At 47.1% G+C, this 19,862-nt stretch overlaps 1 protein-coding gene across 1 annotated transcript in view; it reads right to left on the bottom strand.

Moving 5' to 3' along the window:
• Positions 1–4,949: 4,949 nt before the first annotated feature.
• The window catches only part of wds (WD repeat-containing protein wds), a 129,818-nt gene continuing 114,905 nt past the window's right edge, over positions 4,950–19,862 (bottom strand). The window contains exons 13-14 of the mRNA XM_075678071.1: positions 5,265–5,352; positions 4,950–5,185 (exon numbers count right to left, since the gene is read on the bottom strand). Of these exons, the coding sequence (XP_075534186.1) occupies positions 5,085–5,185; positions 5,265–5,352 (189 nt within the window). The 3' untranslated portion in view covers positions 4,950–5,084. The remainder of the gene's footprint in view (positions 5,186–5,264; positions 5,353–19,862) is intronic.

Raw genomic sequence — 19,862 nt, 5'->3', positions numbered from 1 at the left:
GCTGCTATACGGACAAACGTGATTATCCAAGCTACGGTACCACCAAAAGATTGGGAACAGAATAGAGCACGCTTCGCGTCGATTCTTGGCGTCAGCATAAAAAAAAAAAAAAGACCGCGATGAAGCCCGTGCCAGCGAAACCTGTTGGTCTGCACTCGCAATGGAGAGGGTTGAGGGATCAACCTCACTGGTTTAGTATTTCATATTTCTTTCGCTACTGCCATACTGGGCGCCGCCCGCAGTGCCAAAGTACTGTAGAGTGTAGCCCCCAAAACGAAATTGTTTAAGTAGCTTTTGTTGAGTACTTCGAGTCCTCAATTCTGGGATTGAAGTGCTTCCTCTATAAGTACTAATTGAGGGATTATTAAGGACATGGTTATTACTTATCTGCCATATTTTTCACGCTACCGAATTCCTAGTAATCACAAAGACACATCATAGAATATCGGGAAATATCTTTACAAAATTCACGCTTTTTTTTTTGTAAAATTCTGTACAGCCGACACAGACACTGTACTTGTGACATGAAGTGACACAACAACAGTTTTCTTAAACGTTCGAGGGTAAGAAGGAAAGCGTGAAACATAACGACAGGTTTCGCAGCGGCTTCTCGGAGCGAGCGGGAAAGGGGAAGTAAAAGCGAGCTCAACATCGCGGCGCCCGCGACTATACAGCCTGTCGAGTCATACGCCGCCAAACTCTTCGGCCGCACCGAGTCTGAAGACGATCCAGAGAATCCCATTCGCGACTTTTGACGGCCGCACTTATGCAACGTCGCTCTCAACGAACGCTTCGCCGTAAACGCGAGCGCCGGGCGCGTTCGTTGAACGCCCTCTTGCTGCTGTCTTTGTTCGTCTTCGCTGCGCGTTCTGAACGGAAGAGGGACCAAAGAGCCTTAACGCCGTACAACTCCTCACTGTATGTTTAGCGACCCCTGCTCCCAGCACCAACGCACGGCATGAGCGCACCCCACATGAAACGTTCCGCTAAGGCGAATAGCTTAGCGACCATTTTGCTAATTAATTTTTTTAGCCCGCACATACGCGCAATTATTTCGTGGGGTGTTGATAGAGCTGCAGCTGACAATTCATCGGCGCAACGCATCGGGTACATGATCTCGGGCTACTGGATACCGGAGCATTTTTGCCATTTGCGCCCAGTCGAGCCGGCGGAAAGAGGGGCGTCTTCAGGCGTATGACACCCCCCCCCCCACTCCCACTGGCCCCTTGCACCCGGGGCCCACGGCCCCCCGGCCCCCCCTGTTGCTACGCCACTGGGGCTGCCGCGTGGTGCTTTTATCGAGCGCTGTAAGCGAAACCTATGAGGAGCGCGCCGCGTGATCCCTTACTACGCAGGGGAGGTGCTTCCGACAGATGGCGACTCCGTAACTCCTCGCCCCCAATAGCTTTAGCGATTCAAGATGAACACGATCTCGGCTTTGTACGTATTTTTCAGAGCTATTTTGTTCGTTTAACGCGGTTCACAGGTGTTCTGTGGCTGCACTTTGGAGTTTGAAGCGCGAAGTCTCGGTCGTACGATGGACGACCGTTGGATAGCCGTGTTGGGCAACGTTTCAACGTACGCAGTGGGACGACCGTCGTAAGTCCGTTTTCGGCCTCGGAGGCGGACATCCCTCGGACATTTCGCGCTGTCTAACCAGTGACGTTTTCCTTGCAACAACCCTGTCTACGGCGTACGAAGCACCCTTTTATTGCAATAGCAATTATATGGACACTCGAGGTGCATTGCTGCTGTCACCGTGAGGTTACGTATAAAGTCTAAGGGCGATAAAATCCTCGCCGCGCGCCGTATGCTGTACGTGCGAGGGTGAGCAAGCGAACGCGGCTCAATCTCGCGTGCGCGAGCGAGGAAGGCGAGGCGAAAGCGCGCCCTCTTCTGTCTGCTATAACGAGGGTATGCTGCATCATAATTAGCTTTCTTCGTTGTTGTCCATTGTTCGAATATGGCGAAATGTGGGCCTTGTGGTCCGAGAACTATGTCACAGAAACTTGACAGGCGCCAGGCGCGAAGGTGAGGCGAGGCACGGAGGCGTTATCCGGCGGCTGCTGCTACGGGGTGGCCGTGCGGGCGCCGTATTTTGAAAGCGATCTGCGACGTGGCCAAAGTGCGCGCTTGCGCGGGCCTCTTCAAAGCGATCTACGATGTTTGCGGAGTGCGCGTAGTGCCGGTAGCTTCGTAGGCGCAAGGGCAGTGCTTTCAACGTTCGCGTTCGCATTGAAGCCAACGATAATTGGAGCACGAAGGTCATATTCGCTCGTTGCTGCAGCCGCACTCCAGCATTCTCACAGCGAGTTTCCGCAGTCGTCGAGCGAAATGTGTTCACGTTTACGTGTGCGCGTGAGACCGTGGTTGTTAATTTAATTAGTAAGCGAATGTTTAAAAGTTTATACGGCCAATAAAACTACTATCCTTACTTCGTATAGCTACCTACTAATTTGCGAACGCAATCGAAGCTTCGATCGACTTTCGGGCGAAACGTTTTTTTTTTTTTTTCCACACACTATTTCAGTGTCCACGTTCATAAGAAATCCCTTAGGCTACAATTACTCGCAAGAGAACTTCAGCCACTCCTGAGGCTGACATTAGCTAAGGCAGCCGAATGGCAAATAGCACTAGTATATATTAGAAAGAGGAGCTTTGTGAATGCAGCCCATTATTTTTCAGCAACCATTTACTTAGCATTTCTGGAAAACGTCTTGCAGCAGCCATTCATTCTTGGAAACTTCCAACGTTGCGAGACTACTCATGTCTTTTACAGCGATTCTGTGTTAGCCATCCTTTTCACCATTGTGTACAAGTACGATAACCAATTATTCTGAAATAAATATTCCTGCTATAAATATATGCGTCTGCACTTGAGTATTCAATATTTGATACTTGCTATTCGTATTCGACAAAGTTCATATTCGCCCACCTCTAAATATTTGTATTGTATGCCGTAATTAAAGGGACACTAAAGTGAAAAATGATTTCTTCTGCATCAATAAATTACCGTTATACATCACCAAAAACACCATTCTTAGAAGAATAAGACGTTTGGTAAGCCAGAAAAAAGCGCAAGAACGAAATACGGGTGGCGAAGCCTACTCAAGTTCCCGCACCTGGGGGCTGTGTCTTGGATTATGATCGCATTTTCTAGGGCCTATTAATTATATATAGCGGCACAGATTGACTACATTGTGTTTTATAGGAACCAAATATTAAACATGGCAAGTTGCGTGAACCTATTTTCAGCCAACGAGGCCCAAATGAGACTTTGGAATCCCTGAAGTCACGCTGACGTACCGGCGCTGGGGTTTCGGCACGAAATTCAAATACTGATACTTGGACCTTCATTTTCTCATCTAATAAACTATTTTTTTTAAATGACTGCCTGCAGGGTTCTCAAACAATGCCTCATTAGTCTAAACTGACTTATTGGTTCGCTTTAGTGTCCCTTTAAAGAGCGCCAGCAACAGGTACTGAACTGTAAAACGGAAGCACACCACAGGACTGTTTAGACATCTCGAGTGTAATGTCACTTCCAGGCATGGCAACAGGCAAGTATCTTGCCAGCTGTTGCTACATTTTACAAGGCAATGCAGACAGACCAATTGTGCAACACGGCTGCAGGCCCTCCCAATGGATTGTAAGCATTGTGAACTTCTGTTGCAGGACACACAAATTTCTTCTGTGCATCCTTATTCCTGCACGCTGCAAAAGTGAATAGTCTAGACTGCAAACAAATAATCCAATTGTTGGCAGATCATTTGCTCTTCCAAACTTGAATGCAAAGCCATTTGCATGCATGTAACCTGCGGAAAAATTCAAAAAGTGCATGCAAAGCTGCCAGAAGAGCATGCCACACAAGTTTCAGAAGGCTTCAAGAGAATGCATGACTGAGCAAGAACAGTTTTTTTTCGAATGGTATGGACATCATAACACGAGCCTTAATATTCTATCACTTGCCTCAATGAATTACTGAAGCACATCACCAGACATAGACATTCATAGAGTGGGTGCTCTGCACTAAATGAGAGCAAGAATTCTGGATCTGGAAGCCAAGCAGGCATCGCTTTCCCTCACGAATAAGAAATGTGACCACGTCCTCCTCCCCAGACCCAAATGCAAGCAGAGGGAATAAATAGTTCCAGGACGCCTCAATGGTTCAGCAACACGGTAGGAATCGACAATACAGAAGGCAACCCATACAACAAAGGCCTCCCAGCAATCTTGCATCAGCCTTGGCAGCCCTTTTGTTAGCTGCCTTTCCGCTCTCGGTTTTTTGCTTACCAATAATGCACTAATTCTCATGATCTGGCCTAAATTATTGCACAGCTTCTCAATTCTTGCCTTGTGAGAGACAAAACTTTATTAAATGTCCTTGCTGGGGTCAAGGGAGGCAGGGGGCCGTGAAACTAGCCCCACCGGAGCCCCATTCCTCAGGCGGCGGCTTGCCTTGTGAAGGTCATGTATGCTATGCACAATGACATAATTCATAGTCACGTTCTGCATGTGACCCATCCTTCCAAAGCCAGCACGACCAAATGTTAGTCTGGAACACTTGAGCAAAATTACCTTGGCGACTATTCTGTACACAAGCAAGCTAAAGGGTCACAAGCTTTCATGTATGTCATCTTGGCAGCCAGAGTTTTGCTTGGCCAGAGGTGCCGAACAAAAAAAGGAACAGCTTCGGCAGCACTGCCTCTGCAAGAAAGAATGGGGCAATGTTGATGTGGCTGTAGATAAGGCAAGGCTGCAAGCGGTGACCCGACACTATCTGGTCTCCTATGTCCATCATGTGCCCCATGCTACAACACTGATACAAAGATGTGCAAGGGTCGCTCACTTCGAACAATACAGTTGGCGATTTGTGAAAGCTCACTAGGTGATGCCAGACCTTTATACTTACTGTCTCGTGCATTAGCACATCATGCACTTTCCCAGAGTTTGCTTTGGTACAGTGCCAACAAACTTTAATGGTACACAAACACAGTTTTATACAGGGGTGAAACATGTGACAGCTATGCGAGAACTGACAGTGGAGAAGAGCAATGCGTCGAGTAAAAACTTTAAAATGGCTTTTAGGTGTCACTCCGCCACAGTTTGATGGTCTTGTCATTTTCCAATGCAGCTGAAGCAATGATGTTCTCTGTAGGGTGGCAGGCCGTGCAGAGGACCACATCTGCGCACAACAAATAAGGTCTGTTAACATGCTGTACCATGCAGCTTTAAAAAATGAAAACTGCCACACACACACACACCTGTGTGCCCTTGCAGCTTCTGCATCACTTCCTTTGTCTGCAGGTTCCAGATGTACACACAGTTGTCCTCTGAACCGGACACTATCCACTGTATGAAAGTGGCATTTTGTTAGCGCCATCTCAAATCACCTTCATTTCTTGCACTTCACGGAAAACATGTGACAGCAGCTCTGAAGACCCCTCCAGGGGTGCTGCTGCAGATGTACAATTTTGTTCTTTATGAAATGCCGTAGTGAAGCAAAAAACACTACCTAAACTGTAACACGTTTTCAAGCGCATTATTCATTTAATAAAGCGACTAGTTTTCAAAAAACATGAGGAAGGCAGGAGTTCAAAATGATGAGTAACACGAGAACAAGGTAAAAGTGGGAGCTAACGTTTCGACAAGTGGACTTGTGTTTTTCAAGGCAACATATGCTTTCCTCAACACAGTGTACAGTAATCCCTTGTTATAACAAAGTCAGTGGGACGGCAAAAAAATTCATTATAAGCGGTAATTCGAGATTATAAGCAACCACTTGATAAAAGCTAATGCAGTCGAGCTTTAATTGTGCCAGAACTGCGAGGAAGTCAAAATACAATGCATTCAGTCAAGCAAAACATTATTCAGGTGCAAAAAAGGCAGTGAGCTTTGGCTGTTTCAAGTTCTTACTGCGTGCGAGCAAGCCTTGCTCTAATTTCACCAAGCATTGCACGAAGCCATGGCCACCACCCATGCATTCAACCTTACTTCGCAGCAGGCGTAGGTACTCCCACGTCTGCACCATAGTTGGAACTTCACGTGGCTCTTTGTCCACCGGCTCTTCATCCTCGTCGGGGCCACCTCCGCATGCATTGCTGGGGCGACCACGGGAGCAGCAGCGTCAGCCAAGGTGAATGTCTTGAAGTCGCCTTCTCCCTCTTGGCCAGCAATTTTATGAACAGTCTTGTACAGATCGCTGCAAGTCCGGTCATTGTCAGGGTCGCTGATGACGGCACGGGAAAATCCACCATGCGCAAAGCAGTTGGCGACCTTCCAAGCTGCCAATTCTTTCCATAAAAGTTCAGCAAATGTATCGCACCAAGCAAAATATTGTTGTACCTCTTCTGGCGTCATACACTGTGAGCATGCGCTGCAAAACAGCCCTGCGGTACAGCTTCCGGGTGGTCTCAATGATGCCCTGATGCATCGGTTGCAGTACTGCAGTTCTGTCTGCAGGCGAAAATTCCACAGTGATCGTTTTGAGGTTGTTGATGTTCCCGTGGCTCGGACAATTGTCAATTATGAAAAGCACTTGCAGATTCTTTGCGTCGAACCGTCTATCCAGAAGGCACACAGATTTCAAAAATAGCAGCAGTCATCCATGCTCGCTTGTTACTTGTGTAGATGCATTCCTCGGGAATACCGTAAGAACCGGAATATAAGCCGAACTTTTTTTCAAAAAAACAATTGCGAAAAGTCGACCCTCATCTTATATCCCGGACATTGGCAGAAAAACTACGGAAGTCTTGCAACAATGGGTGGAGGAAGTAAAGAGCCGCCTTCGCCATCAGCAGTAGCGCGACGTGGCGACATTGTGGCACCGCCAATTTGAGTTTACATTGTCGCAAAGTTATATTGGTTAAAGGCTGCTTTTTCACATTTTATTTCAAAATGAGCGGAAGCCGACGGCAATTCACCGTCGCCTTCAAGAAAAAGGCGATTGAGTGCGCAGAAGCCCACGGAAACCTCGCGGCACAGCACGAATTTGGAGTATCCGAAAAGAGCATTCGGTACTGGCGGAGGCAGAAGCAGCAAACCAACAGAAAATGTCATTCCGTGGGCGGACCGCAGAACTAGAAGACAAGGTTGCGGAGTTCGTCCGAGAGCTGCGTGCAAGATCGCCGCCTGTGGCTGCCGAATGCATACATTTGAAAGTGGTAGAGATCGCGCACGCCTCTGGACTGGGCAGCGAGAAGCACTCGTCATCCGACTCTAGTTCGGACAACTCTGATCAAAGGCGTAGCTCTGATTCGGAGTAGTGCTTGCGCACTTCGTGCCCTTCTGTGTACTGTACACCTGGCCAATTTTTAACAGTATCGTGCGACCATCGACCCCTGTGTTTGTCAGCACCTTATCATCACGGCACAGAGCGGCGAAATAGCGAAAGTAAGCGCACGTGTACACATGCGCATATCTCGTTTGTTTCGCCGCTCAGCGCCATTAATAAGGCACTGACAAGCACGCGGGTCGATGGTCGCGCGATACTGTTAAAAATTGGCCGGGTGCACATGCGAGCAGCATTTAAATAAATACTGTCACTATTGTGCATGAGTCGCATTTGTTTCAAGGTAAGGGTGTCTTTCGGTACTTTTGCCATTGAAAAATTTTTTCATTTTTAGAATTCGTTGGTTGGGGGATCGACCTATATTCCGGTCTGACCTACAGTCCGGTTTTTACGGTAGTTGCATTTCAGAAGCACCGCGGCTTCTCCGCCTTCTCCAGTATCAACAAGGGAAGCTGTTGCATTGGCACCAAACAGCATGGTTATACGCTCCTTACTGTTTTCCTTCAGATGAGGATCCGCCAGCATAGTGAACGTGCGATTCGGTAGCATCTTGTAGAAAAATGCAGCCTCATCTAGGTTGTAGATGTCTGTCCTCATACTTTTAAAGTAGAGCTTGGAGTTGATGTTGGCGCCATACGTCTACAGTGTCACGATTCACGGCTACACTTTTGTCAACGATCGACTTCGAGGTCATGCGGTGTCGTTTCTTGAACCGCTCAAGCCAGCCATTGTTGCATTTGAAATCTTTATGGCCCATTTGGAGGGTGAGAGCTTCGGCATTTGCAGTAAGTGCAGGTCCATGTACGGGGAGATTTGCACTCCTGGCCTTCTTCAGCCACTGTAGAAGGGCACTTTCCACTTCTCTTCACCAAGAAGCTCTTTTCAAAGCCATCCAGCACAGCTTCCTTGTTTTTCAATACAGCTGATAAAGTAGACAGCGGTATGCCAAATTCTTATTCCTATGCCGATGTCAGTTTTCTGCAGGCTGCCTTTTTCCACTTTTTTTTATCAGCAGAACTTTCTGCTCCAAAGTCAGACACTTTCGTCTGGAGACTGACGGAGCCATTTATCACTGTAGACAACATGAGCACACGTGAGGCACGCCTAACGAAGCACTCTGAATAACACACAATCACATGGCCTGCAGCACAGATCCGAATGCATGCGCCACCAGCACCAAATTGACTGAATGCGGTAGGTGACGCAGAAGGCAGAAGCTTCAAAATGTCGTCAGGGCATCTCGCTTTCCTCGCCAGCGTGTGCTTGTGATGGTGACGGTCGCAATGGCGGGCATCAGCATCGGCTTCATGTGTAGCGGAAGAAAGGCAATCGGAGTTGTGGAGACCAAGAAGTAGGAACTGCGGAAGGGCACCCCTTGGTGGAAGACTGTGCTCGAGAGGGCAGGCCAGAAGAGGGCAGCTTTGAAGGAGCAGCGATGTCGAAATTAGCAGTGAGGAGGCGAGGAGTTGACATGAAGGAGTGACTGGTGTCCAAATGGCTTGCAGACTGGAGAGCAAATGAAGAGGGGAAGGCAGTGGCTGTTTTTAAGGGGGCTGTGGAGGTCACAAAATACTATGACAGTATTGCGCTAGAATACGCTGCAAATTCCGTGGCTCGAGTCTGAGGCTGTGTTTGTTGTGCTCAAAAAATGATTAGCCGCTCATTGCGGGTACGCGGCGTGATCGTGAAAACTGAATGGTTTTGCAGTAGGGGCTTTGCACAGGCACGCACGCAGGATTTTTTTTCAGGGGGGGGGAGGCAACCCACGGTAACTTTTCTATGCAAATGAAGGGGAGAGTACTTTACTAATATAAATGTGAATAATGCCTACCATTTTCCATAAAGACGCTTAAAGCCGCAAAAAAGAATAGAAATAACATGTGTCTCACAGGTACGCCTCTGAGATATACCTCTTCTTTACATGGCAAACAAAGAACCACATCAAATGGACTCACACATGAAACATGCGCAGGAAAAATCTTGCCAAGAACAAGTTAACAAGCGAAAGTGCAAAATAAAGATTTCTAGTAGCGTTTTTTTAATTAGCTCTGGAAGAATTATAGAGAAATGTATATTTGCAAAACGATCACAGTTCTTTTGTATCCCTCGTTTACTGCTCTACCAAGTAGCAAAACCGACTCGAGTTGTTATTTGGAAAGTTGCGTAAAGATGCGTGGTCACCAGTTCCGTACAACCGCGTAGAGCACAGGACGCTGCGCTTCTAGACGTACTGCGCCAACCGCGGAAGGTTAGAAAAAGACCCACATTAGCACAGCATAGAAGTGGTTATGTCACACGGCTGGACTGATGACAGTAGAAGCGTCATTCAAACCACACGGAATTATTCTCCACTTGCAGCGGCATTTTCTCTCCTTCCTTTTCAATAAAAGGATGTTGATTCATAAATATTTTCACCAATAATTTTCGCTTTTCCTCCCTGTTTGGCTGTTGCCTTGGCTTTCTCCCTTAGTAGATCGCGTAATTTCTCATCTCCTTGCGACTCGTTTCCAGTTGCCAATTTTGCACGAAAAGTGCTGCACAATAAGGGAAAAACTAGACGAGGTAACGGGTGACAGTCACTGCTTATGGGTTCAACGGTTATTGCAGGGTCTGATGATGGACGCTGTTTTGCAATATTTTATTTTCCACCTTATCTAACCCACACCACGGATATATGGTTCCGAGGATGTGCCAGCGTCGCGGCGAGCCGTCACTGGAGGAAATAAGGAAGCAAAAGGAAAAGTTAAACGCAACTGGCATTTTCTACGGCCACAACTTGTTCCACGAGCATACAGACCAGCCGACTATGAACCAAATCCCTTTCCTGGCCCCTGGATCAGTCTAAACAAAGGTTGAACTAACGAAGCAACCGAGATGCATGGGATTATTAAATACATAGTGACATAAAAATTGTGTTGGTTGTTATAAATAAAATAAAATATGATAATTAAAACTATAAACTATGCCCTGCCTACTGCAATGACAAATTAATTCATCTTGAGTTAATCGCGAGGGCACGGAATCGATGAGAAAACTGGCCTCCACACCCCAGGAGAAGTCGATAACTACCGCCATCCAAAAGGAGTGAAAAAATTGACAACCATTCCACTCTGTGAAGATGGAATTGCAGCGCAAGCTGACGACAGTCAAACCTCTCAAACGAAAAGCAAAGTATTTGACCTCCGCTGCGGGTCGGCCTGAAGATAGTGCAATCCTGGCCGACCCCCGGCGGAGGTGAAGCAGGCGTTAAGAACTCCCCATACGTGGGCCGATCCCGAAGATATTGCAATACCGGGCCCACCCGGGGAAGAGGTGAAGCAGGCATTGAGAACTCCCCATATATAGGCCGATCCCAAAGACATTGCAATACCCCCCCCCCACGGTGGAGGTGAAGCATGCATTAACTCCCCATACGTATGCCGATCCCGAAGTTATTGCAATACCGGGCCCGCCCGCGGTGGAGGTGAAGCAGGCATTGAGAACTCCCCATATATAGGCCGATCCCAAAGACATTGCAATATCCCCCCAAAGACAGAGGTGAAGCATGCATTAACTCCCCATACGTATGCCAATCCCAAAGTTACTGCAATACCGGGCCCACCTGCGGTGGAGGTGAAGCACGGATTTAGAACTCCCCATACGTAGGCCGATCCCGAAGATATTGCAATACCGGGTCCACTCGCGGCGGAGGTGAAGCAGGCATTAAGAACGCCCCATACGTAGGCCGATCCCGAAGATATTGCAATACCGGGCCCACCCACGGTAGAGGTGAAGCAGGCATTAAGAACTTCCCATACATAGGCCGATCCCAAAGATATTGCAATACCGGGCCCACCCACGGCGGAGGTGAAGTAGGCATTAAGAAAGCCTCATACGTAGGCCAATCCCGAAAATTCTGAAGCGCGCGTTATAGGTTCCCGAGTCCACAGGGGTATGTGCCATTGATCTTGGACCCTTTTTGCACTATCACCAGGATCGGCCCACGTGATGATTTTTTCTGTCAACGGAGGCCGAAAAATACTACGGAAGTTATACACTGCTTTCGCTGTAAAAGGCAGCAAAATGTTGACCGCTGGATAGATTGATTTGTCAATGCTTTAGGAATGTGTGGGAGGAGTGGTGCCTTGGGCGGATGGGGGGGGGGGATTATGCCGCCTGATATCGGGGGAGAGGGGGGGGGGCCCGGGCCCCCCCTGGGTACGTGCCTGGCTTTGCATGATCAGTAGACAATTTTTTCCCAAGGTGTGCAGCCGTGAAGTTTGCAAAATGAGTTTTTCGGCGCACCATTGTCGACGACACTATGCTAATTCTACTGTTTGAGTGTCGGTGTTCGCGCACTATCGCATTCATGCCATTGACAAATGTCTAGGAACAAAATTCAATGACCTCACCATGCATTTAGACCGTTTGTCTAAAGTCTGACGGTGCGAATCGAGCATGACCGGCTCGAGAAAATCGCCAGGGAAACACCAGCTTGCATTAGCCCATGTTGACAGCCTGACTTGCCGCTGGCGACGCTCAGATTTTTCGTGTTTTCGGCAGGTTATCTGTCTATTTGCAGCGTCAAAAGTGCAACTAAGCTAAGGGCGTTGTTTTAATGCGATGCAGGCCGACTATGGCGAGCGGCAAGCAAACTTCTAGACCGGCCTCCCCAATCTCGTCATCCCAATTTGTTAACATAGCTCCTCGCGTCGAACGTGGCACTTAAAATCTGAGGCACTTCTTTTGCGCTTTTCGGCACGTTCCAGCGCCAGAAGTGCTCTTTAGAGTGGTAGAACTTTGCTCATCGAGCGCACCCCATGGAAATGCTATGGTGCAAGTCTGCCCGCGGTCTTTTAGCCACTTTTCGGCATCCAAGAGACTGCAGTTTTTTGGCATCACAAAGGGTCAGGAAAACCTTATTTTCATTTGTATTCTATCACGGGAGACACCAGCGATGCGACTGTGACCGAGATTAACGGTTTGGGCGCTGCAACATGGAATTTGACAGCTTCTGTTTGCTCCGCAGTAATCAGTTGAGAGTACTCTGCACTCGCTTGGTACCCGTTACTAGGCGGTTATCATTCGTAGGTTTGGTACTTTTGTGGCCCATTCTGTGCCTGCATGAGACTAATTTGTCGGCGGAATTAATTTGACACTGTATGCACCAAAGGGACGCTGCCACTTGGCGGCGGCGATGCCTTCGCTCGCCACTTCGCTCTAAGCGGGTCATGCTCTTAGTGCACTTTGAGTAATGTGGCTTAAAACGCCTGCGTTTGGGTCGGGACCGGAAGAAATTTCGAATAAAGCGATATTTTGAGTGAAGCGATTTTGTTATAACAAGTGATTAATGTATATATGTAGGGTTCTTCCAAAGTGGAGGGGGGTAAGCTGGGTGGGTGAGGAAACTACCGAAGGTGTGTTAGCAGCGAGGGTGTAGAATTGACAATAGAGCGGTGATGTACACATGGCCGTGTGTCAGCAGGTGTGTCTACGGCCGTGTGCACAGCACCCCTCTATTATCTGCTTCGCTGCAAGTCAGTGGGCTATCGTATCTCTGAAACAGATAATAAAAGAAGCGGCAAAAAATGGTTCTCATAAAAAAAAATGGAATTGTCACGAGTGACAGCAGATTATGCTTGGCATGTACGTGTCTTGCGCCTTAGCGCAGAGAAAACAACAAAGATTGGCGCTGAGCTCTTGCTCGCAAGGGGGGCTGAAGGAATAAAGAAGGGCGAGGCAGTCCCTTCCTAGTCTCCACTGTGTCTGGTTGCGTCTTACGCCGCCCCAGAACACACAGAAATCGACAGCCACAACGGCACGTCACATTTGGCGCCCGACGGTTCAGGGCGAGCTACTAAGACGTTTGTTCCATTTTTATGTCGGGACTTCCCTCATTACGTGCTCCTTTAGTCGAACCACTGACTTCAGGACAGCGTCAGCTCCGTAAACCCAAGATGGTGACCGCCCAGTGTTTCATCGATGTGTTCAAACAGCTAAATGATGCCGCCCAGGTGGAAACCTGCAGGGCAGCTGTGTCCAAATCAAGTGCCCTGAGGACTAAGTGGACCAGCTCCAGCGCGAATTGGAAGGACTGAAACTAATGTTTTCAGAGGGACACACCAACGCCAAAGAAGTCAACGCACCAAAGTCTCCTCTTGACCCACAGATGCAGGCAAGTCACAACTTCTTTAGCAATTTAGTTGCTCAGATTGTGGAACGCATAGAGAGCTTGGAGTCAAGGACTCGGATGCTAAATCCTACACGAGTGCGATGATGAGCATTGCGTCGATAAATGCAGCTCGGGAAACCCAATGCCGCAAACCTAAAAACGAAGCTACTCCATGCATATCTAACAACTCTGGTGAAGACGCTCCGGACCGACTTTAATGTTTCGCAGCTAGCTCCTTACCGCATCTTGGGAACGTCTCCAAGTCGTCTCCAGGGTGTCCAACTTATTATTCACCGCAGGTTTATAGCAGATCTTAAGAGAATACCTCCAGAATGCATATACTGTGCTTGAACTGCTTTAGAAGTGGGCATTTTGTCACACAGTGTCGTCTACCACTAAGTGCAGGATTTTTGAACTGGCAGGAGGAATTTGAGTCCACCTTTCCAAAATAGCAGTGAAACGATCAACTGGTGACGCCAATGCCCGCGAGCAGTCATCAGTGATTGAGCAGGTGTCTTATGCTACTGACACGGGTATTTTTTCCGTTCCTGTCATCATCAACGGCCAAACGCTCAAAGGCAACTCGAACTCATCATCATCATCATCATCATCATCATCATCAGCCAGGCTACGCCCACTGCAGGGCAAAGGCCTCTCCCATACTTTTCCAACTACCCCAGTCATGTGCTAATTGTGGCCATGTTGTCCCTGCAAATTCTTAATCTCATCTGCCCACCTAACTTTCTGCCACCCCTTGCTACACATCCCTTCTCTTGGAATCCAGTCCGTAACCCTTAATGACCATCGGTTATCTTCCCTCCTCATTACATGTCCTGCCCATGCCCATTTCTTTTTCTTGATTTCAACTAAGATGTCATTAACTCGCGTTTGTACCCTCACCCAATCTGCTCTTTTCTTATCCCTTAACGTTACACCTATCATTCTTCTTTCCATAGCTCGTTGGGTCGTCCTCAATTTGAGTAGAACCCTTTTCATAAGCCTCCAGGTTTCTGCCCCGTATGCGAGTACTGGTAAAACACAGCTATTATATACTTTTCTCTTGAGGGATACTGGCAACCTGCTGTTCATGATCTGAGAATGCCTGCCAAACGCACCCCAGCCCATTCTTTTCCTTCTGATTATATCAGTCTCATGATCCGGATCCACAGTCACCACCTACCCTAAGTAGATGTATTCCCTTACCACTTTCAGTGCCTTGCTAACTATCGTAAACTGCTGTTCTCTTCCGAGACTGTTAAACATTTCTTTAGTTTTCTGCAGATTAATTTTTAGACCCACCCTTCTGCTTTGCCGCTCCACGTCAGTGAGCATGCATTGCAGTTGGTCCCCTGAGTTAGTAAGCAAGGCAATATCATCAGTGAATCGCAAGTTACTAGGGTATTCTCCATTAACTTTTATCCTCAATTCTTCCCAATCCAGGTCTCTGAATACCTCCCGTAAACACGCTGTGAATAGCATTGGAGAGATTGTATGTCCCTGTCTGACGCCTTTCTTTATAGGGATTTTGCTGCTTTCTTTATGGAGGACTACGGTGGCTGTGGAGCCGCTATAGATACCTTTGAGCATTTTTACATACGGCTCGTCTACACCCTGATTCCGTAATGCCTCCATGACTGCTGAGGTTTCGACTAAATCAAATGCTTTCTCGTAATCAATGAAAGGGATATATAAGGGTTGGTTATGTTCCACACATTTTTTTATTTCTCTATCACCTGATTGATAGTGTGACTATGGTCTATTGTTGAGTAGCCTTTACGGAATCCTGCTTGGTCCTTTGGTTGACAGAAGTCTAAGGTGTTCCCGATTCTATTTGCGATTACCTTAGTAAATAGTTTGTACGCAACGGACAGTAAGCTGATCGGTCTAAATTTTTCAAGTCTTTGGCATCCCCTTTCTTATGTATTAAGATTATGTTGGCATTCTTCCAAGATTCCAGTACACTCTAGGTCATGAGGCATTGCGTATACAGGGTGGCCACTTTTTCTCAGGAGCTGTTTCTTGGACTCGGGGGCTATTAAAAGTTTCATTGCTGCACCACCGGTTGAGAGACTCAAACTACCTATTGGGCCTTTATCCCTGCGTTTGGTAGGAGCAAGCGGCCGTCACTTGGAAAACTTGGGTCAAATCAAAACTGTTGTAACAGTCAACGGCCAGACATTGCAGCATGAATTTGTCATGGTTACGCGGTTACCTCATGACAGAGTGCTTCTAGGCGACAACTTCCTAAGGGCCTCAAGAGCCATCATTTACTGGGGTTTGCAAAGCTTTGCCGTGTCTGTTTCCACAGATGTTCCAAAGTTGCACTGGACTGGCACCGCATGTCCAGAGACAAAGATTGTGTGATGGTCATCACAGGGACAAAGCTCTTGTACGACTGCTATTCAGTCATTGTGGAGCCCATGATTACAGAGGCATCAGAAAAAGTAGCAAAGGTTTTGCCGCTGAACTGTACGTCTCAAGCCATCCTGTTTCCATCTCAGATGACAATTGGAGGCGTAGAAGAAGCAAGTGGAATAGACGACATTCAACTCTTTGTGGAAGAATCTCAACAGATCCTCCGAATTTGATGCCTGCCTTTTCCTGAGGACCTTGATAAACCACCAGCTTATGCAGCTGTTGGCCTGTAGCATCGCTCAATCTAAATTGGTGACGTCAACTTTAACATTGGAACAATGTTATCCTCAAGTGAGCTGCAGGTCGTGACGAAGCTGTTAGCGCAATATGCTGTTTGCTTTGCAAATCAAGTACGGATCCAGGCTCCTGCAAAGTTGAGCAACATTGCATTCCAAGTGGGGATGCAAAGCCCATCTCCCAATGAGCTCAAGAATGTCTCCTGCGCAGCGTGACCTCATGAAGAGTGAAGACCTCATCAATGCCAACATAGCCCGGCCTCCTCGGAGGCCTTGGGCATTGCCGCTGGTCATAGTAGCGAAGAAAGACGGGACAACATGCATGTGCATCAATTATCAACGGCTCAACAAAGTGACTGAAGATACTGTTTACCCCTTTCCAAGGACTGAAGATGCCCTGCAGGCGCTCACCGGGAGCAAGTACTTTTCTGTCATGGACTTAGTGTCTGGTTTTTATCAGATAGCCATGCATACACAAGACATACAGAAGATGGCTTTTGTGACACCTTGGGGTCTCTATGAATTCCTATGGATGCCGTTTGGCCTTAAAGGTGCACATGTCAACGAGCCATGGATACAATCATTGATGGAATTAAATACGACAATGCCCTCATCTACATGGACGATTGCACAGTCATCAGTCGGACGTTTGAAGACCACATTTCGCACCGGAGGGACACCTTTTCAAGGTTCCAGAAAGCATCTTCGAAGTTTAAACCACAGAAATTTTTTCTTTTGCACTGCTATTAATTACCTTGGGCATGTTGTCGCAAAAGATGGCGCAAGTCCTGACCCATCGAAACTGGCATCTGTTTAGATGCTCCGGCCTCCTCGAACCACGCAGGAACTTCAATCATTCATGGGGCTTACATCATACTCCAGGAAGTTTATCCCTAATTACAGCGTTATTGCTGCACCTCTACGATCCCTCCTGAAGAATTCTGCCTTTTCCTGGGAAGAGTATCAGCAAGTGGCATTTGAGACATTAAAAGTGCACTTCATATAGGCCACCTGTCCTTAAGCTGTTTTCGGAGAAGCCAGAATTCGGTGTACAAGTACACACAGATGCATCTCGTCTCGGCTTAGGACGTTTCTGGCTGCAAGAGGATGCAGAGCGACGACATCGCCCTGTGTTATACCTGAGCAGAGCATAATTACTCTTCGACAGAACTGGAAGCTCTTGCCGTGAAATGGGCATTAGAACAGTTGCGACCATACTTGATAGGCCGCAAATTCCAAGCTGTCAGTGATCACCATGCCCTTAGCTGGATTTTGCACTACAAGAAAGGTAACCAACGTCTTTTTCGTTGGTCGCTGGTTTTACAGAAGTTCGACTTTTATGTCACCTACAAATCAGGAATCCTGCACAGTGCACCAGATTGTCTCTCATGGATACCTCCCATTATTTCAAAGAAAAGCCAAATCCTTACCGTATCCTATTCATCATTGCAATACTGTGGTAACATGGGTGACAAACAGTGTCAGGACACAACCTGTGCTAAAGTCCTGGATTTACTGAATGGTGCGTTGGGCACACAGAAGCAACACATATGGGCCTAAAAGAAATTTTTGACGCACAATGAGGTGTTCTACAGGAGATCAAGGTCTGGTCAGCAGTCTATTTCTCCTCTGCCTTCCTTCTCAGTGATAAGCTGAGGCACTTGAAAACTGCATGAAGGAAGGTACAATGGCCACATGGGGATCAGAACATTCGAAGCGCTGAGGTCCAAATACCACTGGCCGAAGCTTTATACAGGTGTTAAATGGTATGTGACCCACTATGACCTTTGTCAAAGGATGAAGATGTCGACATCAGTCCCTTATGGATTACTACAACCAACAGAGGTGCACAGCCCTTTCCATACAGTTGTGATGGCCATAGTAAGACCCTTCATGGCCTCTAGAGCATATAAATATATCATCGTAGCTCATTGACTACCTCACAAAGTTCGCTGAGGCAAAACCCTTGGGGACTATAGAAACTACAACAGTTCAAAAGTTAAATGAGAGAAGAATCGTTTTGAAGTGCAGATGCCCAACCACAGTTATTACAGATCGCACTACTCAAATTTTGGTGCATTCTACAGAGGCTTATCTCAAGCATCGCGGCATCACACATGCTGCCACTACTGCATGCCATCCTGCAGCGAACGGCTTGTGCGAAAGAGCCAACAAGACAATCAAGCAGATGATTGCCATGACTAACACCGGACGAGAAAAGTGGGCCGATGTACTCCCCGTAGGTCAGCAGTGTGGGAGAATACTCACTCACCATAATTTTTCCAGGGCCTGCACTCACGTTCACGCTCACCTCCACTCACATTCACAAGCACTCACTCATGTTCACACTCACCTCCACTGGCACTCATTCGCACTCACATTCCACCTCCACTCACACTCACCTCCGCTCACACTCACTCGCACTCACCTCCATTCACTCTCTCTCGCACTCACATTCACTCATACTAACTCGAAATCACCTCCACTCACACTCACCGGTATTCACCTCCACTCAGACTCGCTCGCACTCACACTCAACTCCATTCACAGTCACTGGCACTCACTCGCACTCACGCCTTTGAAATGAGTGCGAGTGAATGTGAGTGAGTGAGTTCACTCGTGAGCGAGTGTGCTGCCCTCCGCCTCTCACAATTCGTGTACATTCATAACGAAGCTTCCAATTTAGCACCTGCTATATCTGGAGTGCGCCAATGCAGTGCTTTGGGCCATATTATTTTTAATATATCATATGCATATGCATATATACATATATCATATGCATAATTTATGCATATCGTAATAATATGCATAAGTGATTTGCCTTCCCGATTACAAGGTAACATCCGTCTATTCGATGATTGTTTTTCGTACTGCGAAACTGATGATCACCATATACAAAATTCTACCTTTTCTTGGTGTCAGGAGTGGCAGATGACTAAATGCCCAAACATCAGTAACACTAACAGTAAGCAGAAAGAAGCAGATATCTGATTTTACTTACATTAGTAATTCAACGCCTCTAACTTGTGTATTTCAGGGTAAATATTTAGGTGCCACTTTAACATGCGCTCTCCGATGGGAAACCCATGTTAACAACATAACCTCAAGTGGAAATCGATGTACATGCTGAGCACTAAAGCGATTCATCTTTCTGAGATGACATCGTCTTCGTCATGAGAAGTGATCGTCTTGCGCCCGCAGACACAAATCTGCTAGCCTACAAAATGCTTGTTCGACCAGGGCTGGAGTATTCCAGTATTGTTTGATTTACGTACACAACAGATCTCGTAAGAGGGGGTGTAGACGAAGGCAATAAGGTTCATTTATAATAAATACAAGTTAACGGTTTCATCGACTGAATTATTAAAAAGAGCTGGTTTATTAAATAACACTGCAAAGTAGGGCAAAACTAGCACAACTAAAGTTTTTGTTTCAATTTATTCATGGTGACAAAACCATTGACACATCCATACGAAGTTCTTCGAATCGTTCAATTTAAGTAGAACCCTTTTCGTAAGCCTCCAGGTTTCCGCGCCGTACGTGAATACTGGTAAGACACGGCTGTTATACACTTTTCTCTTGAGGGATAATGGCAACCTGCTGTTCATGATCTGAGAATACCTCCCAAACGCACCCCAGCCCATTCTTATTCTTCTGATTATTTCAGTCTCATGATCCGGATCCGCGGTCACTACCTGCCCTAAGCAGATGTATTCCTTTACCACTTCCAGTGCCTCGCTGCCTATTGTAAATTGCTGTTCTCTTCCGA

The sequence above is a fragment of the Dermacentor variabilis genome, unplaced genomic scaffold, assembly GCF_050947875.1.
Source record: "Dermacentor variabilis isolate Ectoservices unplaced genomic scaffold, ASM5094787v1 scaffold_15, whole genome shotgun sequence".
Lineage (NCBI taxonomy): Eukaryota > Metazoa > Arthropoda > Arachnida > Ixodida > Ixodidae > Dermacentor > Dermacentor variabilis.
The sequence above is the reverse complement of the archived record's forward strand: the minus strand, read 5'-3'. Positions and strand labels throughout refer to the sequence as shown.